The 25,939-nt window shown below is 40.5% G+C and overlaps 1 protein-coding gene across 7 annotated transcripts in view; it reads right to left on the bottom strand.

Moving 5' to 3' along the window:
* Nucleotides 1-25,939, bottom strand: part of ctnnd2b (catenin (cadherin-associated protein), delta 2b) — a 135,503-nt gene that overhangs the window by 74,322 nt on the left and 35,242 nt on the right. For 5 of the 7 annotated variants that reach the window (XM_058627597.1, XM_058627605.1, XM_058627589.1 and 2 more), the window contains exons 2-3: nucleotides 25,536-25,672; nucleotides 12,062-12,174 (exon numbers count right to left, since the gene is read on the bottom strand). In XM_058627597.1, coding sequence (XP_058483580.1) covers nucleotides 12,062-12,174; nucleotides 25,536-25,667 — 245 coding nt within the window. In that variant the 5' untranslated portion in view covers nucleotides 25,668-25,672. Of the gene's footprint in view, nucleotides 1-12,061; nucleotides 12,175-14,106; nucleotides 14,198-14,434; nucleotides 14,607-25,535; nucleotides 25,673-25,939 lie in introns of those variants that run through there. The other 2 variants (XM_058627631.1, XM_058627639.1) reach the window with 2 other exon arrangements.

Genomic DNA, 25,939 nt, shown 5'->3' with positions numbered 1-25,939 from the left:
AAGACTCTTCCAGTGACGACACTTCGAACCTCATCAGAGCAGGTACTAAAAAAGCACCAGGAACCAGGTACTATCGCTAATGGAGAAGTAAAAAAAACTTGTTGAGTAGCGCAGGAACTGTTTAATGGAAAAAAGTGCCATAAGTCTTCACTAAAGTAAGAGAAAAGCAGAGGGGGAAAAAAAGCAATAAAAAGTCAACCTTGTGAAGTTGCAAATGCGTATGAATAATTTGGGTTGCCAGAAGTGCTGCAGTGGATTGCAATCTCCAAAGAGAATATCACTGACTGAGTGCAGAGCTCTGTGTCTGGCTGCAACCGATAATATTTTATTTGTGAAATTCGGTTCATTCTTTAATAATAATAAAATAAAAAAAAGAAAAGCTCAGCATGATCTGCCAGACTGCAGCGAGGACAGCGAAGGTGAAGGGAGATATCAGTCTCGTCTGGGTCTGACGCAAGGGTAATTCAGGCGATTTGAGTTGGGGTTGGGCTTCCTTTTTCTTCCCCTCTGCCATCGAGAGAGGAAAAAACCCAACAGGCTTTGAAGCAAGTGATTAAAGCGCAGCGGGATGAGACGCAGATTGCCTTCTGTGTTAACCCGTCCACATGCTCCACACAAATGGATGTAGCGAGCGAGTCAGAGAGGAGCAGAAGTCTCCTGTGACCCAGTAAATTGGTCAGATTGACTTCCCGAGACTGCCTGTGGGGGGAGGCGGCCATTTTGACTCTGGGCCAGAAGTTAAATGAGAGAAAGGAGGAAGACATGTTGGATCTCTGCGTGACACCAGCCACTCTTCCCAGATCATCAGTGCGTGTAGATGCCGTCACTAGAAGGTATCTTCAGATGCATAATTCCATCTGGCAGATGAATAATCCATGCGCTGAAAACTCTCCAGCAACGTCAGGATTCCTCCAAACACAGATGTGGATGAGAATACATTGTGACAAATGTGATGTCAACAGTGATTGGCTGTGATAAATCTCTTTTTATGGTGATGTACAGGCATTCAAGCGGTCCCGCGAAACGGAATCGAAAATGAGCTTCTTGCTTGACGACAACAAAAGACTCCTGAAGCGCGGCACGTCAGGACTTCACAGAGCACCGCGATCAGACGCCTGTTTCAACCCGAGCACGGCACAAACAATAACTGATGTGTGCCGACTTCAGAGAGCCAGCGCTCCTCACGTCTCCTCCCTTGCCTTCCCCACTTATCAAGGGCCAAAACACTGAGCCTGTCAGTGGCTATAAATAAGCGCGTTGTCAATGGACACAAACCGTCCTCTGGGACTACAGTTCAGAGAGAAGCGTTTTCTTAAAGCAGGAGTAGAAGTTTTGTCTTAATCCTGCGACACTTGGCACTGACGGTTGACTGTCGGACGATCAGTGAACGACGGGGCAGAGCTGGCATTTGTCGGCGCGGAAATAAGAAGATCCTGACAACGGCTTAACAGCCGATTCCACGTGTTGAATCGGAGTCCATTTACCAGTGAGACTGCTTTGATTGGCAGTCAAGAACCAGCCAATTAGAAGACATGAAGAGACACGTAAAAGATGAAGCAAGCAAACTCACATCAATATGAATCTTCTCACATAGGTTCCTCATTTAGTTACAACTACAACGCGGTGTCTCTATGCTAACTTCAGTGCGTCCATCGACCTCATGACCAAACAGGTAAACAAGCGCTTAGTTATGAGCTTCCCGAAATCTTCCAGTTTCCCTCTTTCACTGACAAATATGGATTACCACCATCTGCTGGTCAGGAAAGTAGTTTCCTCTCACGCAAGACGTAGAAAGTCTGCGACGGTTGCTCATCAGCAAAAGTCCAACTTTGGACAGTCAGAGTGGGAGTAGAGTTGTCTTCTCTAACAGGCTGACATACTCAACTGATTCTTTAAAGAAAAAAATGTAAGACTCTATATAAAAATGGACGTAGTCTTGCAGTTGCAAGACAAACTCACATTAAGAAGCCACAAGATGTTTTGCGAATTAACTGCCAAAATATCAGTTTTTGAATCCCGGAAGTTCACGGATCTCATCTGTGACCAATACAAGCTGTCAATCCAATAATTTGTGTCATCCATTTTCCTCTAAATACGAACACAATTCACAAGATAGACATCATGTTCAATTAAAGAAGATTTGACCGGATAAACGCCTAAGGGAAATGTTTAAGGAAGTGAGAAGTAGCAGCTCATTTTCTCAAAGACATCCTTCCTGTCGGCTTTTCCTTTTAGACCAAGTGTTGTGACCCAAATCACAATATATTGGTGCATAATGTAGCAACTAATTTCCAGCAATATCTGCAAAAATTATGTAATTCTGAATTGGTCCCATTCAAAGAATGTGGTTGGAAAATGACCACAAATTTGTTTGGGGACCCCCCAAACAAATCTCCTGTGTCCCATCTGTGGGTCCTGACCCAGTCTTTGGGAATCACACTGCATTAGAGCATTACAGTCTGGCACCGCCCTGGCACTTAAACCCCAGTGTTTATCACAATTGTTACAGCCTCAGTAGCAGTGAACCATATTTTCTTATCCTTTCTCTTTTTCTCCTTGACTTACGATTGACAAGCCAAAGCCGTGGCCATCTACTCTCTTACTAACTGGATATCAATTCAATTTGATGGCTTTGGAATTGGCGCACACACACACACACACACATACACACACTATCCAGAGCCATATGCCAGGTCTCCTTATCAGCATCGATCTGCTCCAGCCAAACCACTTTAGTGGATGGCAAACACCCAGCGTTAAATTAAGGGAAACATCGCTTTGTGGCCAAAAAAAGTCGGACAATATGTCTTCCCGTCGCAGCACCCTGCCTCCGACTCCAGAGGTGTGTGCTTAGCTTTTCACTCTGACACACTGCATTTAAGGGATTGCGTTAATTAATTTTTGCCATCAGCACTTCTTCTTCTTCTCACAAACTGGTACGTGATTTTTTTCTCATTCGCTCCCACAGGCCATGTGTGGATGAATGTGGCGGGGAGCCCGTTTTTGTCTCGTCAAGCCATGTGTCGAGGTGTAACTCGAAACATTCAGACTTGTCTGTGAGGCGCTCAGAGGCGGGGAGGGGGGTTGGGGTGTAAGAGGAAATGGATTCAATTATGCCAAATGAAGTTATCATGGATTTTGTGGGTCATGGGTTTTACTGGATGAGCCGGGTAAGACAACTGCAGCCACTGGTGCCCAGACGTTAGAACACGTCCAGCATCTTTATGATCAAGTAATGTGTCTCAAACTCAAACGACCCTGAATATTAAGTAATAACTAATTATTTCTGTATGTTTTTTTTGTTTTTTTTAAAGACTGGATTGATTTTGAATCATACATGTTTATATTGTGAAATATGTATTGTTCTATGTCAAAACAAACACTTTAATTTTTGCAATTAAGGGAAGTATTATCATAATTATTGTTATTTCGATGTCTTTTTCTCAAAAAGTTAGACTTTTCTTTCACTTTTCACCAGCGTTGTAATGTAACAAAGTACAAATACTTTGTTATAATGTAATTCAGTACAAAAGTCACGTATCTGTACATCAACTTTTACTTCACTACGTTTCCTCTAACGATCTTTGTCACTCGTTACTACCAAAAGAATCAGAAGAAGAGTCGGTATTATGGTCTGTATTTATATAACACTTTTCTAGCCTTGGTGAGCTGCTTTACACTACAGTTTTCACCCATTCACACGCTGCAACATGGGGTTAAGTGCCTTGCTCCAGGACACATGTAGACTAGCAGAGCCTGGAACTTAATCCACAACCTTCCAGTTGAAAGATAACTCGCGCTACCACTGAGCCACCATGACTCAATCCTAACTCATCACTTTTACAATACTTTTACTTCTAAAACTTAAGTAAATGTCAGTTTCTGGTAAGTATTCCTTTTAGGTACTTTATACTTTTAGGTACGTTATACTTTTAGGTACTACCCGCCCAACTAGACACGCCCCCAAGTCATTTGAGTTTGAGACCCCTGAGCTCTGCCAACAATGCGTTACACCTACAGCATAATCAGCACCTGTGTTTGTTGCATAATGACAGCATTTTTATTTATACTTTATTAATCCCCTTAGGGAAATTCTTTCTCTGCACTTAACGGATCCTCTACTAGGAACCTTCCTAGAATTAGGAGCAGTGGGCAGCCACTGAGCAGTGCCCGGGCGCCGGGGAAGCAATGGGGGTTGGGTACCTTGCCCAGGGGTACCCCAGCCCTTTGAGCTGGTGTGGACTCGAACCAGTAACCCTCCAGTAAGCCATGTTCCCCCATTTTCCCCGGTGAATAACTTCCTTCTTCATTAAAAGATGTGCAGATACATTATTTAAACATCGTATTAATTTACGGCTTAAATGAAAAATGCCTGTGCACACATCGTCAGAAAGGAAATACAGTTAGTTCTCTCCTAAAATGTGTCAGAAACACTGTACGAGCATTTCCTCAGTCTACCCACCACACACACACACATACACAAAGAGCCATGTTGACAGACAGTCTGTGGTATGAGGTTTATGAAAAGTGTCTGGGTTTTACGAGTGATTCATCCTCCCTCTGTGTGTGTTTGGTTATTTGCAGCGCGGCAGGTTAAAAGGGATTTTACATGATAATGCCTCAACCTTCTTCCTCCTCCTCCCTGCCTCCTGGCATCATGTTATTCCCGCCGTCAGCCCCCACCCCCCCACTTTGCAACCATGTCGACTCCTACATTTAATTTCCTGTCCCTCTTATTCTTCACGTTCCTCCCCAAGGTTTATGGCACTTTTCCCTTATACAGTTCTAACTTTACTCAGTTTGGTATCAGTCACGTCGTTTTATACGCGACACAAACACAAACTAGTGCAGGGATCAGCAGCTAAATGTGGCAGAAGACCAATTTTTGTACATTTGGGCCAAAACGTTGTATCTTCATCAGACAAAGTGCCTTAAAACGTCTTCAGTCACAAACAAAAACCCCACGTTTGCTGCTTTAAATTAACCATAATGTGGACGTTGTCTTTAATCACCAGCTTGCGTGTGAAATACGCACTCGTACTGTTAATATTCATTGTGCATCATTTAAATTTTAAGAATTATTGCTTTTTCTTTGAGAACTATGCACTTCATTACTGCCCAAACTTGGCTGTCTCCATGACGACAGCAGTGTTTTTATTTTCATTTTTTCCAAAGCAAACATTTCATTTAAGTTAACTGTCAAATCTAGCAACAGGACATTTTTTTTTTTTTTGCGAAGATAAGCAAATATTTTCAGATCAGATTTGTTAAATCATCTGCTGGCCAGATACTGATGCTGATGGCGGGCCACTTTTGGCCCACGGGCCACCAGTTGGAGACCATTAAAAGCTATATAAAAACACCAGGTACTATCACTGATGGAAAAGCAAAACAAGCCATGCATTTGTCTCCTGCAGCTTTTGTTAAAGCCTCATAGATTGATTTTGTTGTTTTAACAAATTGTCTATTCCAACTTTAAATTACCCTCATTCTTTACATCTGTTAGTTTTAAAATGTTAAATCAATGGAATTACATGGTAAAAAACCCAAACGAAATTCCCCTAATAAAATCACACTTGGAGTCTGAACGAATTAAATCAAATGAAGTGGCAATTCTTGTTTCAGGTCATTTGGATTAAACACAAATATTACTCTTATTAATCTGAGGTGTGTTGTATTGTAATGTAAATCAGGCGCTATGATGCCCCTGAGAGTCTGAGCGCCTCACTGTTAATCCAGCCACTGACAATACTATCCTACCATCCTTAATTAATCCAATAACATTAAAACGCTGCTTCATTATTGGAAAAAAAATAAAATAAAATAAATGAAGTCCACGCTCGCACACAGATCACAGTGTGTGAAATTGCAGTTTAGATCAAAGCTGGTGATGTGTTACTGGACATGAGTGAATCATACACATACTTCTTTTACTTCTTCTTTCAGCTACACTTCTGTTTCCTCTTCCCTCCCTCCGCTCAGGCTGTATAGGTCACACAACGATGACCTTCTCCCTTCTTTTCTTTTCTCTTCTTCTTCTCCTCACACACCGTCAGATCAATACGTCGTCTTCAGTATGGATCACATCAAATGGAAATGTTTAAAATGTAACCTGACCCCCTCATCCTTTCTATTCCATTCCTATTTGAACGTTCACTCGTGAGGAATCAGAACCTTTGTGGATCATCGCATTATTACACACTATTATCATGATGATAAGGAGCATGCAAAACAAATCAGGTTCAAAAATGGATTTGCATTTGTATCTGTTTCTACAGATTACAAAGTGATTCAGTGTGTATAAGTGTATGATCACTATAGGGCTGCAACTAGCAATTAATTTCATCATCAATTAATCTGTGGATTTTTTTCCCGATTAATCCATGACTTGTTTGGTCCAGAAAATGTCCGAAAATGTTGGAGAATGTCAATTGGTGTTGTCCAACGCCGACAATAATGATTGAATCAAAATGATTGATTTTCAGTGATTTCTTTGACTTATGGAGCAAAGAAACTAAAAGAATTCTGCAATCTGCAGGTTCAACCATTAGATGTCACTAAATCGTACACAATGAAACCTTAATGAGTCAAGTCAAGTCTAAGGATATGGTTCTCAAACGGTGGTACGAGCTTCCTCTAGTAATACACGTAGTGAAAATCAGAAATACTCTTCTACTGACTGTATATATATGTATGTGATCGGAAGTGGAGCTGAGGAATATTGAGCTTTTTTTGAGTGCGTAGAAAATTAAACAAACATAATTAGTCACCTTCTTTACCATACCAGTGTGTGAAGTACATGTGCAAACATTTAATCCACCCGTTATTCCATGTCATCTTGTTCTTTGACGTAAAACAAACATAAAGTGGTGATAAAGTAAAGCTGCAGCTCTGCAGACATTAGTATACGTGTTTATACTGGGGGGTGTAAAGACAGAACCACACGGTGGTGCAGTGAGTCTAACTGGCAGCTAACTGCCCTGACAGCTTCTGGGTAATGGGCCCTCGCTGGGCTCGCATGACGGGGTCACCCTTTCCCGCCAGAAGATAGGCGGCCATATCTGCCGGGTGCATTACACACACACACACATACAACTCAGCAGCCAGACATGCACACAGCCGATTAGTGGACAAATGTCACAGATATGCACAGCCAAAAAGAGGCAGACAGACAAGCAGCCCACCCTGAGAGGAGGACGTTCCTCTGGCAGAGTGAAGCAGGAGCCGCAGAGACACCACAGGTAAAAACTGAAATACTGAGTCTGCTTAATATCAGCGGGAACATGGAAACAGAACTAAGGATGGGACTAAACCATCAAAATCACAAACTATTAGTCCGAGACAGACGCTGTTAACAACCCATTTGTGCTGAGTCATTTCAAAGACATAATTCTCCAACTGTGTAGCAAAGATAGTTATCCCAAAAAGAAGAAACAGCCCTAAACATGAATGAAAAAAAAATGGTTTTGTTGATTTTTAATTACATTTTTACAGTCTGTGCATAGTGAAGCATGCAGTTTATAGGATTTTTGTATTGTATTGTATTGTATCAATCTGATATCCGATCCAGTAATTTTGACTAGTGTCAGACTGGTACCAATTCCCATCCCTACACAGAATTTGACCTAAATGGTCTTTTTCATGATTAAAACACAGCATTGTTTCTATGAATGTCTTCATACACATGAAGACATTCATGTGTATGTCTTCATGTCACCAAAATGACTCTAAGCCCTGTAGTACATATGCCAGGCCTGTATGTGGCGCTGTAACACTGCCACAGATGGACACCAAAAATGGACACTAAGGCATGGAGCGTGCAAATAAATGCTGTGCGCCGTGTACAAACTTCAAACAAAAGACAAGGATGACAAGGCAAGATGAGTTTCTCACGCTGGTTTTCGGGCTCCCAAAACACTGCTACCAGCCAGATTGTCCTAAACTCGTACTCCTCATAGAAGGGTTTCTTGATTTCCCTGCTCCAACACAACTGATTGAAACGGTCAGCTGGTCATCAAGGTCTGCATAAAGCCTGATGAGACCAGGACTGAGAACTATTGCTCTATATTGGTGTAAGAAATCAAGAAATCAAGCGGGACCTAAACATGTAAAACCGTTCACGTTACATGCAGCAAGGATATTCAATCTAATATTAGTTTATTGTCTGTGATCTTCAGTGAAGGAGACGGCTTCTGAATTTAGACAAAGTTTATATCACAGTTTTTTTTTTCTCTTCACAGACATAATTGTTTCAATTTAACTTGCAAAGCAACACACACACACACACACACACACACACAAGAGAGAGGCAGGATTTGTACTTTTTGAGGTGTTAAAGCAGCAGCATATGCCGTGGCAGACACCGTGACCTGTGGTGACTGATTAAGACTGGAAACAAAGGCAGAGCTGAAGAACTCATTAGCACCTCTGAAAGTCTTTATCTTCCATAACACAACAGGAGCAGCTTTCTGAACTCGCAGCACCCCCACTGTCCACACAGCTGCAAGTAACGCTCATTCATAATTCACATTCTTCATGCTTTAACCCGACTGTTTTTTATGGGGAGCTGTCATATAAAAATATTAAAGCGAAATTGAAACAGCTTGCAAGGACTAAAAGCCCTTACGATGACGTGACAATTCTTACGATTCACATTCCCCGATTCTCTTGTGTTGGCTTTTCTGCCAGACACTTTACCCCCCATCACATGATTTTTCTCAACTTTCCTAAGCCAGAAGTTATGAAAAGTCACCCTGAGCACAGTGACACACAGTCTTTATTATATCTGGCACAACCATCTGCCAAGGTTAAAACCCCACACGGCGACTGCACTGTCCCTGGTCATGATGGTCATATTATATATATTGTCTGTCTGGGTGTAGAAATTGGAGCTACATCATAGGGAAAGATGTGTCGGGCTGCAGATTTGTAGCTAGTGTTTGTATGTAGATATAGAGCTGCAAGTCATGATTATTTTCATAATTCATTAATTACAGATTATTATCTTGATTAATTGAGTCCTTGTTTGGGCCAGAAATTGCTGAAAGATGTTGATTGGTTTCCCAAACCTCGAAATAATGTCTCAAACCAAAATCATTCAGTTTTAATGATATCTGTGTCATATGGAGCAAATAAACTAGAAAGTATTCACATTATAGAAGCTGAAAATTAAGAAATTGTGAAAATATTGGACAATACATTTGATTAATTGTTGTAGCCCAATCACGTTACACATTACACACATTTCCTAATTGAAATACGCTGCAGATTGTACATGTAATGTACCATCTATTTAACATCTACTATTTTGTTACCAGATTAATTGATTAGCTAGTTAGTTTGGTACATAAATGTCTTTGTTCAACAATTTGTCACATTTAAACGACAGAAATCCTTCAACTGATGAATACTGTAATCAGTGTATAAAAATAACTTAAATTCTTACATTATACAGCTTTTCTGATATAGCAGTGGCTACCAATTTAGCTGTCAGGGTTTCAGCTCACACTTTTATACTTTTGAAGAATGGAACACAGGTGTTTATTAGCTACTTATATACTTTTTGACATGTGACTAACTAGCTAGCTAGCTAGCATCATGCAGACTATTTAGCGAGTATTCACACTCCTCTAGCTAATGATTTTCAAATAAGCAACTAACAACATTTGTTGGTGAAAAGTATTTTGAAGCTTGTTTTACACACACCATCCCATTGAAGCTCAAATTAGGTGATGATGTAATTTAGCGACTTTCAGGAACAGCTAATTGCTACATCCCTTACTGGGGAGTTGGCAACACTTCTAGCTAGCCAGCTAGCACGATAGCAAGATACAATGAGTAATGCTATGTTCACAACGGACAAGTTTACATAAAATGAATGGTTGAATAACTGCCAGAAAGAGGCACTCACTCACTGAACATTTTTTGACAATTCTACAGCCATAAAATTAAAATAAATCCAGGCGGCCTGATTGTCTTGATGGTCATAAGAGGGTTAAACATAAACCCGACACTTCAGGCATTAAAACAAATCCCAGCATATTTCCTCTGTGGACTCATTTCCGCTGGACCATTTGTCCATTTACCTCCGAGTCAAACGCGTTGGACAGCATACAGAAAGTGAGAGACGGCAGAGTGATCTGCTCCTCACTAAACCATAAAAGCATCTAATCGAGTTAGCGAAATGGCAGAGCCTTTGTTCCATCTGTGTGCAGATGGGAAAGTCAAACATGTTTTTTTTTTCTTTTCAATCTCCCACGTTGCCGCAGATTTTAAATTGAGGCCCTCGTGTTACAGCGCTGAAGAGCTAACTGCACACGCTGGTTAATTAGACGTGTGGATGAATCAGGTTTGGAGCATCTTCCTGTTCTTTGTTGGTGAACCCCACTGAAATGAGAGTTACAGTCCAGGGCAGATGAGTAATTAGTTTGAGCTGGATGGAATCCCCACTTGCTCCAAAAGGTGATGGTTTGTATGTGTCTATTTATGTGTGAATGGGGAGGAAGGGGGGTGAGACGGAGGCTTTAATTGTGTTACATTGTCCTGAGAGGGAGGCTAAGTGCATTAGCACAACAGTTTGAGCAGTGCTGTTCTCACATTGACACTGGCGGGGAATGAGTAGAATGTGCTCTTTGGGCTCAGAGCAGAGAGGAGGCTCGGGTCCAAACTCAATCAGCGGGCAGATAATGTGACGGTCCCTTCACATTGTGCACAGTTTTCACGGGAAACAAATGGGGGCCCTGAGTAGAATAATAGACTCCTGTGACAGCTGCACATTGTTGACTTCTTTGTGTGAAGCAATTAAAGTTTTAATTGACAGAACATTGCACGTCGTGTTTGAAATGTGTAAGAATGTGTTTCTTGTGTCATCATACCTCACACAAGTTTCCCTTTAAATTCCAAAAGCACTCGCATCACAGAAGCTTCAAGTACTTAAAGCAGAACTATTCAGGATTTCTATCCGAATTTAGGCCACGTCCAGATGGAAACAATCTTTTCCTTTGCCGTGAAGACATAAAAATTTAAATCTTTGTATCGGACTGATATAGGTATCAATATTGGACACAGTTGGTATAGAGGTAGACACTTTTTTTCACTTGTAGTTGAATGTGAACGGTCAAATCTGATGTATAATAAATCCCAGTTTAGCCTTAAGCCTGCCCCACACGAGAGGATTTTCAAATCTAAATTAAACTAAACAAAAAACATGGAAAACTACAGACACAATGAACTTTGACACAATTTTTTCAATGTTTCAATCCTGAGAAAGTAGAGACTAATTTGAGATTGAGATCTCACAGAAACTCACGTGATTTAACGTGACTTCAGAATGTAAACAGACATGGAAGCTAACTGTAAGTGTAAACAAAAGTATGCAACATCCGTTTCCCAATCAACTCGTTCTCGTTGGTTATTGCGGGGTTCTGCTTACGCTCCTAATCAATGTTCAGTCGTATATATCAAACGTGTTTAATACTTGCGATTTGAAATCGGGAAGACATCATATGACATTAAAATCGCGTCTGTTAATCGCTCACACTACAGGATAATTTGGCTAGGTATTCTATTCAAATCAAATTGGAAAACACCCATGATAGTCGGAAGGTCCAGATCTAGACCGAAATCTAGTGTGGAACAGGCTTTAGAGACCTGAGCATACACTTAGAAAGAATATGGAGCTGTTGGATGAGATCTTAATATTTTACCTGAAGGATTTCACTGACAGAAGCTAAAAAAATCTTAGATAACAGCAATATGACTGTAGTATGAGTACAGTACAACTCTCCCGCAAAACTACTGTAGAAAGTATGTGGTAACCGGAGAAGGAACTCGAGCCAGTGCACCGGAGGAATGCAGGAACATTGTACCCTCTGACTTCAAAAGCAAAACACCCACGTTCTTCAACTGTGGTTTGAGCCAGGAAGAGATGAGATTTGGATAGAAATCAAGACGTGTTTCTGTAGAGTGACCAGCTGTAAAGCCATAAAGTCACTGACACGAGCACAGCTGACACACACATAAACACACAAACAAACACACACAAACACACACACACACACACCTGATGCTCGTCATGCTTCCTGTCTCAGAGCCAAGCTTGCATCTCTCCAGCTGACTGGCAACAATCTGTCGTTCGGCTTCCAGTTCCCTGGTCAGACGTTCAAACTGCAACTCCTAGAGAGAGAGAGACAGAGAGAGAGAGAGAGAGAGAGAGAGTGTGTCAAAACAATCTGTCCATTTATTTACTGTCACATTTACAGTCATCCTCATCATTATTTTGGCTCCATCGTCGGAAACACATTTTTAATCGTTGTTTAATGGAGTCTGCAGTCTGTGGTGGTAAAACAGAGCAGGCAGCCATGGGTCTGACAGATATTCACTGAGAGAGAGAGTTTGATACGTCGCAGAACTGAGGGGTCAAGCGAAAAGCCGTCACAAATGTGACATTTGTTACTCTGCGGGTGGAAAAGTCCGGGGAGCAGATGAAGAAGTCTGAGGGGAGAATTTGTTTCTTTTTATTTTCTTTGTGTGTGTGTGTGTGTGTGTGTGTGTGTGTGTGTGTGTGTGTGTGTGTGTCAGCGTCACATGAAAGCAGTCGTCTAATTCTCGCCTGACAAATCAAATCACACTGAAGCCTTGCCATGCTATGCTAATATGGTGCTGGATACAGTAGAAGTGGAAGATGGGTGGAAAGGTTTTTCACAGCCAAAACAACGCACGTCTGTCACTGTATTTAGCACCCTGCTAAACCCGGTCATCACACTGTATGTAACCAATGATCTCAAGAGTCCGGGACTATCTGATGTAACATGGCAGGGTATTCCAAAGCCGAGGAGCTTAATTTATTCCCTCAACATTTAGGGAACATTAGGCTCCTACCTAGCCCTGAAGGAACGTTCTTTGAGCGTTGTGTGTTAGTAGGGTAACAACAAAATAAATTAGCAAACATACTATCGTGGTGGTAGAAGTGGACACATGTAAGGATTATCGTTTTACATTTTGCAATGTAACATGAACAGTGTAAAAACACGGGATAAAGCGAAAAGGAAAAAGTCAAGAAATGCATTCAGGAAACACCGTAATATTTAAACATGCACTCTACCAACTACTGTACAACCCTGCTGCTGCTACTGCTGCCTCCACCTTGTAATAAATGCACTTTAGTCGTCAACTCAGTAAAGAATTATGGAAATGCTCTCACATTCTTGGCACTAATAAATGCCGCTGTCTGCAATCATCAATAAAACATTGTTCCATTCTTTTAAAATATCATCATAAATATTGTTTTCACACATTTCTTTGCAATATTGTTATATGTTATGTATCCACAGCCTAAAGCCTCTTACAGTGTGTGAGAACACACACAAACATTTTTCCCATACATAAATTAAGACAAACTGCTGTGTCACACAGTAAAGTGGACAACGTTTCCCATTGTCTTCATGACATAGTTAAGTGTATTCCACTGTAAACAAAGACATCAAACTTAAAATGGCAGCGAATTAGGACACAGAAAAATCTATGCCACGTGCTGTAACACACACACATTCATGCAAACCCACTCATGTGTTAATACTGTCGCAAAGTGAGAGGAACATGCACTCGACCCTGTTTACACACCTCCAGCTCCACAGCGCGTGGAACTTGTTTACGGTTGACTGCAGAAAATAATATCCACTGTTCAACAGCGGACAGAGCAGAAAAATCACCTCTGTGTTTACTGGGCTGACCATAAATTATTTAGCAAATAAATAACAAACGACAAAAACAAAGAAAAATGAAAACTTGCTTCTTAAAACTTCAGCCGAGATTCAAGACAAGAGTACTGCCAGTGTAAACAATGAGATGGAACATGGAGCTCGATATAAACCCGGTTAGAAAAGTAATAAAACGTAAATAAAGGACGAAAAATCACATTACACACACTAAAAATGCATTCAGCGTACACATTTCAACACACACAAACGCCTTTTTAAAAAAGAAATATATATAGCGTGTGCAATCCTTTGATGTAAACACATATCCGCTTAACAAAGTAACGTCTCCATTTACATCTCAAAGAAACCAAACCTCATTTGCTCAAAAAAAAGAGTATAAACAACCTACTTTTAGGGCAAAATCACATCAGAACAAGAAGTTTTTTGTCTTTTTTCTTTTACTCCTGTGACGGACGCAGCGAGGCCATGAGAATATTGGATGTGAGGCTCCTCGAAAACAACCAAAAGCGATACCCTCTCACCCCACCCTCCCCCCCACCTCTCTCGCCCCTGCCTCTCCAATCTCTGCTCCCTCCAATTCAAGGCTGACAGACAGACACCTGTTACTGCAGATGGAGACACACACACACCATGATGGAATGTGCTCTGCCACAGATTGGTGGTGGGATTTAGGAGAGGAAAAAAAAGAATGTACAGAAATAAACAAACACACATACCTTCACATGGACCATACTTCACCAGACACACACACACACACAAAAATCACAGGGTGTCCCGCCTTTCTCCCTCCTCCAGACACTCATCCGTCCCGGGTCAGGGCACAGCAAGCAAAACAGAGAGAATGAGAGAGAGAGGGAGAGACTACAAGTGTCACTTGAGCTCCCCTCACTCTCTATGTCTTTTTCCTCCGTCCCTCCTCGGGGGCCATGAAACACACACACACACACACAGTGTGTTCACCGAGGCACAAAGGTCCCCATAGCAACGGAGCATTTAGAAGCCCCGTGGCATTATTTATGCAACGTTGCATCACAATGGGCCCTCCCACCGATCGACCTTGCCCAAAAAACAGCCTGCTGCTTGCCAGTCACTCTCTGTCTCCTTTGCTCCACCCCTCTCTCTCTCTTTCTCTGACCAGACCATCTGCACCCCCCACCACCACCCGTCAATCCCTCCTTCATTCCCCCACATCACAGAGAAAAGGATTTTAGGAGAATAGGGGGCGGGAGTAGGAGAGAACCTGTAAAACAGTGGACGAATATTTCACTCCCAGTGATTAAAAACTCCCCATTTAAACCAGTGAGAATGTGTTTAATCAGCATTATGTAGGGTTTTATTTGGTTTGGTCTTTGAACAGCATTGGTGCAAATGCACCAGGGTTCCTACAGGTCCTTGAAACCGTTGAAAGTTTGAGAATTTGGGGGGGGGGAAGCTTTGAAACCAGTCTGGTATAAAGAACCTAAAAGGGATACTTGAGTATATTACATTTACATATGTACTTAAGTATAACATGTACTGCATAAGTTTTAGAAGTAAAAGTATTTAAAAAAAGTGGTGGCTCTGTGGTAGACAATATTTTTTAAGAGTAGTCTATAAAAGTTAGTTAGCTAGCTAGCTAGCGATAGTCTATTGGCAGTTGGAAAGTTAGTCTATAACAGTTATTTATTTATTTAGTTCTGTATTTATTTAGCTAACTAGCGAATGGTGGCAGTTGGAAAAGTTAGTGTGTCTATAAAAACTTGAAGTTCTTTAAAAGTAGTCTATAAAGGTCAGTCAGTCAGTCATCATCTACCGCTTTATCCTCAACCAGAGGGTTGCGGGGGGTGCTGTGCCAATCTCAGCTACATCGGGCGATAGGCGGGGTACACCCTGGACAGTTCGCCAGTCCGTCGCAGGGCCACACACAGAAAGAGACAAACAACCATTCACTCTCACACTCACTCCTATGGTCAATTTGGAGTGTCCAATTTACCTATCCCCACATTGCATGTTTTTGGACTGTGGGAGGAAGCCGGAGTACCCGGAGAGAACCCACGCACACACGGGGAGAACATGCAAACTCCATGCAGAAAGGCCCTTGTTCCAACCGGGGCTCGAACCCGGGTCTTCTCGCTGCAAGGCGAGAGTGCTAACCACTACACCACCGTGTGGCCCTATAAAGGTTTTTTATTTAATTAGCTAGCTAGCTAGTTAGCTAGCAAGTGTTTATTGGCAAAAACTTGAAATTCTTTTAAATGTAAAAAAAAAGTAGTTATGTAGTTAGTGTTTATTGTCAGTTGGAAAAGTAAGTGTACAAAAGTCTGTCATTCCCTTCTCTATGTATTTATTTTTGGGAATTTTAATATTTTTATTTTCTTTGTATTTTATTTTTTCTTTTGTTTTACTTTTGAGTGTATCTTACACCTTGCATAATTTGTCCTCAGGATCAGTGTCATATTTGTGATACTTCTCTGGTTGAACAGAAATTGAGTGGAATAACTCTTCATTAGCACTTTTCTTCTTTTCTTTGTCTAAATCTCACATGTACAGTAAGTATAGAGAATGTTGTAGAGACTCAATAGCCCCTTGAGGAAAATGTGTACTTTAAATCCACATAAATATAATCCACTTCTCTTGATTTGCCCTTAGGTAGCAATAGTGTAACCAGTGAGCTTCACAGTTCCACTAGTTTCTTAACAAGCCCCCAAGAAGGAAAGTATCACATTTAATTATAGCACTTGAACACATTATCCGTGTTATTTTGTGCTCATATAAAAACCTATCCAAACAAATATGTGGAGAAATGAAGTAGAAACTCAGATGACCCACGGTCACTTACCCAGATGCAATCTGATTCAAATTTCAGAGCCATGGCTTCGCAGCAGAAACAGGTACAACACTAAAAAAACCTGTGACACTTCCTGAAAACCTTTTCCTTTATCGTGAGCGCTCCGTCTGAATGCCACTGAATGTCAGTGTGAATACATGCTGCATGCAAAGATCCAGCCTCCAGTCATTTCTTTATTCCAATTTGCATTGGCTCAGGTTGCACCAGGATCACAGCAGACACCCTGATTTTATGATTTTAGTCTTTGTGGGAGTTTAAAATATTTCACCTGCCAAAGAAATAATGCTGAAAAACATGGAAAATACAGTGTTTCTGAGTCAAACCAGCAAACGCTGTATACATGTGCATAAGCAGGTGGTTCAGCAAACCTATGGTTCAGTTTTAATTGCTGTTTCTGGGTCATGGTTTCTTTTCATTCAATTAGGTTTATTTAGCTCCTCATGGAGAATAATTGTTTTTATTTTTTGTGTTAGGAAACATCCAGTGATGTACTCATAAATTAAGTCATATTAAGTATAATCATACTTTCAGTGCAGCTGCAGTTTTTAGTTTGTCTTAAGTGCAAAAATTATATTGCCAATTTCCACATAACAATTTAAAGCAAACTATTTCAGTTAATGTACAATTCTAAATTATTATTCTGCTGCAAGAACAGCACGTGACTCATGGACCACGGCACCGCGGCTTACGTGTGTAAAAACCAAAGCTGTGGTTTGTGTATAGAAGAGCTCACTTTTGCATCTCTAATGAAAGTGTTTTAGCCAGAGACAGAAACAATTGAAAATCCACACATGAACTGGGACAAAAACAAGAAAACATTTGGCAGACTTAATCAATAATTAAAAGTCATTTAAATGTCCTTTTGAAGCAACCGGAGGTGTTTAAAGAGGTCACAGAGCCAAACTCCCAAAAGATACGAGCAAAACAAGCTTCAGTTTGGTTCTGTTGATGCAAAACTTCGGATATAAGCTCTTTTCTTTGTAATTAGGAAAATGAAAAAAAAAAATTGCAATTGTTTTTTGTTGTTTTGGGGTTTTTTTGTGTGAAAAGTTCACGTAAAATCCACATTTTGAGCAAATGGAGTATCACATGCTACAATAATTGGGTGTGACCATAGACCGTAAACAAAAAATTGACCTAGTTTTCCCTTTTTCTCCCTGAAGCTTGAATGCACGTCTATGGTAAAAAAAAAAAATCTACTTTTCACTTGATTTGCAACATCAGTTAACATTTTCCTGAGGAGTTAATGGCATCAGTCGCCAGTTTTTTTAAGGTCAGAACCTGATGTCAGTTTTATAAATTATTTTCCGCACATGAGCGAACACCAGTGTGATTGACAGCTGGTATCGTCCAATAGGAGCCTGGTTGCAGCAAAATATAGTGATATTTTGCATGGCAATATTTTATCATATACCTTTTTCTTTAGCATATATTTTTTTTAACTATTGCAATTAAACACTGAACTTTTTGTGCATTAGCATAAAAATAAATCAATTGATGTTTCAGTCCACTAGATGGTGCCAAGTGCTCCCTAGAGCTGTTGTGTGAGTATATCGCGAAATGATTTTGCACATACTCAGTATATTGCAATATTGTGATACTATCGTATTGTTGTGGAAGCCCTAGTTTGCAAAATGTCAACATTGTGCCGCCAAAAGAGGCTTCAAAACGAGGTACAGTGTGTAGGATTTAGCAGCATCTAGTGGTAAAAATGCCTGTGGCAAGCATGTAGTAGAGTCTACGGTTGCCCTCAGTTATCAGTAAAGTTCAAAAGGTGATTTGTTTGTCCATTAAAACCATAGAGGCTTCTATAGGTAAATACCCACTCCTGATGTAAATATAATGGCACTTTTCCATTATACAGTTCTAGCACTAATCGGCTCTTCTCAGTTTGGTGTCAGACACGTCCTCCTTAACGTTATTTAGGTACTATGAAGTACACAATACCTCCTACACGACAGATCTTACACACTGGATCTTTAACAAAAAAAAATAACCCACATTTTAAAAGATTTAAATGAATGACAGGTTTATTGGCGTGGACGTGTGAGTGTAACATAGCCCGATAAGTAAGATTAAGTTAGAAACGACAGCAGTTAACTACGATGTCTTAATGAGCACCAAGTGCTTGTCAACTGATTGCATTACCAAAGATCGAGGCTCCATTTTGAGCCTATTAAAGGAGACGGGGAGAAGACGGACAGTGAGTTAGTGTGCAGCCACGAGCTAACAGGAACAGGCTGGTCCTTGAAAACACCATTAAAGCAATTAGTAAAGTAAAATGAAAGAGCGCAGGACAGTGGTGGGCTGCGTGGGCCGCAGAGTCGGCGTGAATCTGTCTGGTGTAAAGGAGTCTAATTGTGCCCTGTGGTGTTCGCTTGGCATTTAGTTGTTTTAGAAGAGAGAGGATGTCCAATGAGGAAAAATGTCGAGGCAGCAAAGACCCGCTGCCGTCTGGAGCGAAAAAATCTTTGAGGCTGGAAAAATGATTAAGTACGAGAAGTCAGAAATGAAGTCGTCCTGGAGGCAGAGGAAAGCAAGCCTGCATGAAAGGAGGTGAGGTGAAATAAGATAAAGACAAAGACAACACAGGAGACAGATTCCAGGAGATTTAGTGCTCTGCAGATACCAAAACTACTTAAATGTTCATCCCAAACCACAGCCATTTGTCTTGTTTTATTTATTCGTCTGCAGCCGGAGATGTTTCACTCCGCTCCTCACCAGCGTCAGTGTTTCCAGCCTCTGGGCGAAACTGAGCCGAGGATGGTTTTAAGCACAGGAACAGACACGGCACATTATGATCAAGTGTAACACAGACTCATTGTGCTGCAAGAAGAGGGGGGAAACGATTCAGTCAGCAATAATACAGTTTATTCAAACTGCAGGGCAAAAAGAGGAAAAAAAACTCAAGGACGTTTGTTGCTCAAAGCCATAATGAGTTTTAGAGTTTTGCTCGGTTTTTACGAATTACTAAAAAACACCTGCTTTTTATTGCCTGTTGCTGGGAAGACTACCACCTACATACCTACGTAAATGTTGGGGTTATACATAGGATTTTTTGTGTGGGTTTTCTCCAGGTTCTGCGGTTTCTTATAAAGCCTCTTCTTAGAAAGAATAAAGCTTTAGAAGATGGATGGATGGATACCGGAAAGCAGAGAAATACTGCTTTGCACCCATGTACTTGTCATTACGGTAGCCCCTCAGGACTTCTGCCGAACGACCGTCTGATCACAGACGAGATTCACCGGCGTGTCACACGTTTGTGACATCAGCTTCTCTCAGGTTGAATAACTGCCAGATATGGAAAGTGAAAGTTATCTTGGAAAAAGGGGGCAGAAATGCTCACTCATTGACAATTCTACAGCCATTAAATCAAAATAAATCCAGGTGGCCTGATTATCAGGACGGTCAGCCAAGTAATCAGGTGCCAAATATCCAAAGCATAAAAATATGAGCAAAAAAGAAAGTGATGTCAGCGACTTCAGCCTAAACTGCTTTTGATTGGATTCATGTGTGTTGTAGGGCAGATTAGAGAGAAGATGTTTTTCCTGCTGCAGCACCAATTAAGAGTGAACAGTTCCACAGAACACCATGATTCACGTTCATTTTCCCGCGGCGGCCATGATAACTGGCAAAACGGCCCGTGTAACAATCTCTTCCCCGCTGGTCGACTTCTCTCTCTCTCTCTTCGCCGCACGTTTCTCTGCCTCGTTTTCATCCATTTCAATCCTCTCAGCCGTCTTGAAAGCGCTGTCATGTTTTTCCTCCCCTCTGATGAGGCGGTGAAAGCAGCGTCTCTTCTTTGACAGTCCATATGTTTCACCAGCGCTGAGGCTTTTAACAGAACAGCGGGGAGGCCGCGTGGCCAGGATGATGAAAATGAGGGTAGAAGCAGTGGTGATGAGTGTTTCACCAGTTTGGAAGTAGAAGCAAGACCACATGGATACTCCCTCTCTGAAGCTACCTCCATGGTTCTCAAACTGTGGCACGTGTACCATAGCAAATAACAAAATAATTATAATAAATAGAGTCATCTTAATCTTAATCTAATCATCACTATACCCGTGTGTGAAGTATATGTGAGGAAGAGGAAGATGATGAGATAGCAGATTATCTTATTGGGAATAAATCTGCCTCCTGAAGAGCTGAAACAATTACTCGATGAATCGATATCAACTATTTTGATAAGCTTTTCTCATGATTAAAACAAGATTTCTGATTGTTTTAGCGTCTTAAATGTGAACATTTTCTGGTTTCTTTGCTTAAGAAATCATGCAAACATGCATGAGCAGGAAGGAATCATTAAAAACTGTTTGTTGACAAAAACAAGACATTTGAGAACATCCCAGTTTCCAGGTTAACGTGTTCTGACATTTTAAGGACCAAGCGATTATTCGTTGAATGGAGAAAATAATCGACAGATTAATCGATTATGAAAATAATTTGTAGCTGACTTTGCTCAGCCGATTTGCACCACTGTATTTTAACGTTGGCGATAATGGTGTTACTTCAAGATAGAGAGATGGAATAAGATTTGGGACAGTATTTTCACGAAGCAAGCATTTATTTGTTTGAAAACACACTCTTTGTTTCCTGCGACTCTTTTGCGTTTGTGCTCCCTCACTTGTTTTTTGCCATGATTTGTGCTTGGAGTCGACGTCCCCATCGACAAACGATGGATACTTACAACTAATTTATCAGAGTTCCAGACAGACAGTGACTCCAAGCTTGTGACTACTTCCGGTCCATTGAGCTGTCGCTCCAAAACTCAGTAGCCAATCAGCAGGCAGCTTGCTAAGTCCCGCCCATGGTCAGAATCGCAAACAAAAAACGACGCCGCAAAGAAAAAGTGAGGGAGCCAAATTCCGATCATTGCAAACAAAAAGTGTATTTTCAAACAAATAAAATACAATATTTTTGAATAATTCATTAAGTGTTGCTTGCTTTTAAAAGTGTTGAAAACATTGACACAAATCTAATTCCAGAGTACTTGGTATAATAAGTTTCAGAATCATTAGTCTACACAATTTACAGCCCAAATTGTAGCTAAAATCCCATATTTACACATGACTGGCTGTTACTAGAACTAATATATTGAAAAACACGATGCTCTGGTTGCGTTTGTGTGATTTTTCCAGCTTGGACTGTTTGACATGTTACCAGGCTGCGAGCAGAAGACAGCGACTCTGGTCTGTGCCACTTTCACTTTGTCTGTCGAGTAACAAGACAACTCCAATGTCGTATTTGTTTTTTTTCTTCTTCTTCTTTTAAATAGGTCACATCTCGCATAGCAAGGAATTCCTCTCAGAACTGGGCCACAGTGGATGCATCTACATCACAGAAACATTTAGGGCACACATGTAAAAAAGAAGTTTGGGAACTCTTAACTGTTTTGCACCAAAGTCCATAGATAAAATCCACATTTTTTGTTCATGGAGACACTGGAGCAGCTGGTCTACTGCTGCCCTGTTTGCTAAGTTTGTGTCATTTATGTAGATCTCAACACATGATTTGAAACACTTTCATTTTCAACTTACTAATGGAGGCAACAATGGATGAAAAGAACCTGTGTGCTGTGACGTAAAATTGATGATTTTCTCTATGAGGTTTGGTGTGGGAGAGCGAGTGGTTGGACAAAGCGACACAGGCTTCAGTTTTCTATCAGAAAAGGCTTTTCTTTCAGAAAAGTGAGATTAACATGGTAAACATATGCTGAAGATGTTGTAGACCTAAGCAGGCATAGATTTTCATGCAGTTGTTTGCGTTTCCACTGTCAGACGTTGAGATGTGTACCAAAATAGCCGAGCCGTACCACCCAAGGTTTGGCACCCTGCAGTTGGGTTAACAAGCATAATCATCCGGCTACGACAGGGTGGAGCTAGACACACTGCAGTCCACTGATTTGTTGACACAGAATCATCACTTATGTGCAACTATAGAGAAAAATGTTTCTCTAAAACAAAGCTTGTCTTGTGATAAACAACTCACAATGCTGCCGTTGTGTGTCAATTTTCTTCTTCTTTGTGGAATTTATTGGTGAGCTACACTGTGCTGCGCTGGTATTACATTACGCTATTTATGTAGCGGACACATATAATGTAAATAGCTATGTAATTATGTATTGTGTCAGGGTGTACGCTGCAAAAATTGATTTTCAAGAAAGAAAAATAAGTCTAATTTCTGGAGGAATTGGGAAAAATAATCTTGGGCGAGCAAGTTTTGCACGAGAAAAATGATCTCAATCTAAAAGTTTAATAAAAAAACAAAAAAAAAAAAACAGGCCAAGAGGGGAAATTCCAGAGGGGAAATTCAATATAGGAAATTCTAAGGTAGAAATTATTATTATCAGCTAAATCAAGTAAAGAAATTATTTCTCACATGGCAGAATCTCTTTCCTTGTGGTTATTTAAACTTTCTTAAATGTATTATTTTTTTTGTTATATTTTCTATTCTAAGTCCTTTTAACTGTGAATTCCCCCAGTGTGGGATCAATACAGCCTAATCTAATCTTCTAAATAAATTTTGGCCTATTTTTCCTCATTTTAAGGAACATTAGTGTCTGAAAGTGACTGCAGATTTATAAGATAGTACATTTAATTCCATTTAAGAATAGTTGGCTTCTTTCCAGTTGGGCTGAACAAGGCTTTTGTTTAACATGTCATTAATTGTACCATGAAAATTACATTTTTTTGAGAGAGAGAGAGTAAGAGAATTCCACTGTTCACGCATGTTTGCATAATGTTATATTTTCATACACGGTTGGCACGGCCCCTGGTACCGAGGTGGTGGCACGGCCAACGCAGTGTTTCATCAAAGGGCCCCCGCCCGATCGCTCCTTCCGTCCCCTGTGGCAGATGTGTTGACGGCAACGATGATGAACGACACGTTGACAAAAGCTGACAGATGTGATGAATACGACGTCAGACGGCTAATCAATCTCATGTGGGTGGAAGGAAATGGATGAAAAAACATCAGCAGGGATTCTCCTGGTGTGAGTCAGCAGAGGCAAAAGACTCTGACTGGCAGCATGTACGTACGTGTGTGTGTGTGTGTAGAGCGCATGTGTGTGTGTGTGAAGCCTTTTCTTGGTCTCTCATGGCCGACCTTGTCTTTGTGAAGAAACAGAAGGGCTTTGTGTGTGAGTGTGTGAGTTGGTGCTCTTGTATTTGGGACTGTTTTCTGGCACTGACCTTGTCAGGACCAGTAGTCCTCAGTAGGACCAAAACCTGGTCCTAATTAGAGCTGACACAATCAATCGAATAATAAATTAATCCACAACTATTTTGATAATTGATTCATCGGTTTGAAGCTTTTTAATAAATCAAACAAGATTTCCGTGAATATTTTCTTAATTTCTTTGCTTTGGATGACAAAGAAATCATTAAAAGTTAAACATTTTGGTTTGTGGACAAAACAAGACATTTGAGAACACCAACAGGTTTTCTGATATTTTATGGACCAAATGATTAATCGAGAAAATAATCGACAGATGAATCGATTAGGAAAATAATCGTATGTTGCTGCTCTAGTCCTAATGAGGCAGAACCTCATTTCGGACTGGGAAACACTTCTTGTACTTTCTTATATACTGTATATATATATATATTTATATATATATATATATGTATATATATGTACAGAATATACACTTCCTCTTTTTTACCACAAACAGGCAAGGAACCATATCTGGTACCTTCAGGGGCCTTGATTTTCTACATGAAATGACACAATAAAAAGTCAGAAGAAACACTGCAGAGAAAATAGCTGCAAAATACAGAAAAATCACACCGAAAAGAACAAGTGTGAAGGGAATTTGACAAACGACTGACTTGGAAAATCATAACAATGGCAGAAGAATGGACCATAACAACTGTAGCTCAGGGAGGGAGTGAGTGAGCAATTCTCTGTTCACGTTGTGCAAATCGCTGACGCAAACGCTCCGTCCATTCTTCTCCTCTTTTGCTTTTCACTTTTTACACATTCTTCTCAGAAGGCCATTATCATGCCCTACATCCTCTATACGTGTGTGTGTGTCCGCGTCTTCATGACCTACTTGGACTAGAAATGCTCTTCCACGACGTCTCTCTGTAACTCAGAGTGATGCCCTCGGTCTAAAAGCTGCATTATTTCCTTTTTCTTCTTCTTCTACTCTCAGCATTTTCACTGGTTATCTTTAGCTCCTGAGTTGTTTTCCCTCACATCCCATAATACTAGCAACTCCCCTGTGAGATAAAAATCACCACAGTTTTCTTTTTTAAATACACTGTGGCGTGGACAGTTAAGAGGTTTACAAAGCACAAACTTCAGGCTCCAGTCGTAGCATCACATGGTTTCAGTTTGTGACCACCAGGCCACCAGGTGGCAGTACAAGCAGCGGAGTTTGAGTCAAAGATGAAGATTAAAAATGTGTAAAATACACAAAATATTTTAAACATCGATTAAAAAAATGCATGGAATCAACAAAATTATATTTAGAAAAGTCACTTAATAACTTACTTACTTGTGTTACAGCAGAATTTGACCATATTTACAGCCAATGTCATTGTTTCTAACACAAGAAATAAGTGTATTCATACAGATCATAAACAGTAGATATTATTTATTTTAGAGCGTATTTGCAGTGTATTGTCACTCAAAACATCTGAAAATAAAACTTTTCATGAGGACCACATATATCTCATTCATGGGGATACAGACTAAAAATATCCAGCCTTGAAGAAATATTGATTTGATTTATATCCATATTGAATTACATTAAAACTTGTACAGAGATAAGATTTTTGTCCTCATATCACCACGGCTGTAGTGATACACCATGGTTATGATGAGTCTACTTTTAATTATTGTGGTTTATGTTGATCTGCCACCTTGTGTCGCCCTGTTGGGACACGAGGGATCATCCTCATCACTCTGATATTCAGATGTCAGTCATTTATGACACACACACACACTCACACATTCAGAGAAAAATAGAAAGAGAGAGTTCTGACCTGTTCTTTGACTGAAGCGAGGATCGCGGATGTGGTTTCGGACTCGGAGCCGTCTCCGTTGGAGGCATTGAGGACAGGGCTCAACATGGCGGCAGCGCAGGCAGTGTCAGACGCCACCTCAGGCACTGGCATATCTCCTGGAAAACAAGGGAATTTTGTATTTATAAAACTCAGATAAGATTAGATTACATTTGACGTTATTGATCTCACACGAGGGAATTTCACTTGACAGTGTTGTACTACGATATAAAATAAGCAGCATAAAATATACAATAACAATATAACAAGTACATTCCCATAACACATTTTCTATCACTCATCTTTCATACCCATTTACACGCTGCCCTCTTACTGTAAGTGCCTTGCCCAAGGACACTTTGACATGTAGACTAGTGGAGCCAGGA

This window comes from Solea solea, chromosome 1 (genome assembly GCF_958295425.1).
Source record: "Solea solea chromosome 1, fSolSol10.1, whole genome shotgun sequence".
NCBI classification, from domain to species: Eukaryota; Metazoa; Chordata; class Actinopteri; order Pleuronectiformes; family Soleidae; genus Solea; species Solea solea.
The sequence above is the reverse complement of the archived record's forward strand: the minus strand, read 5'-3'. Positions and strand labels throughout refer to the sequence as shown.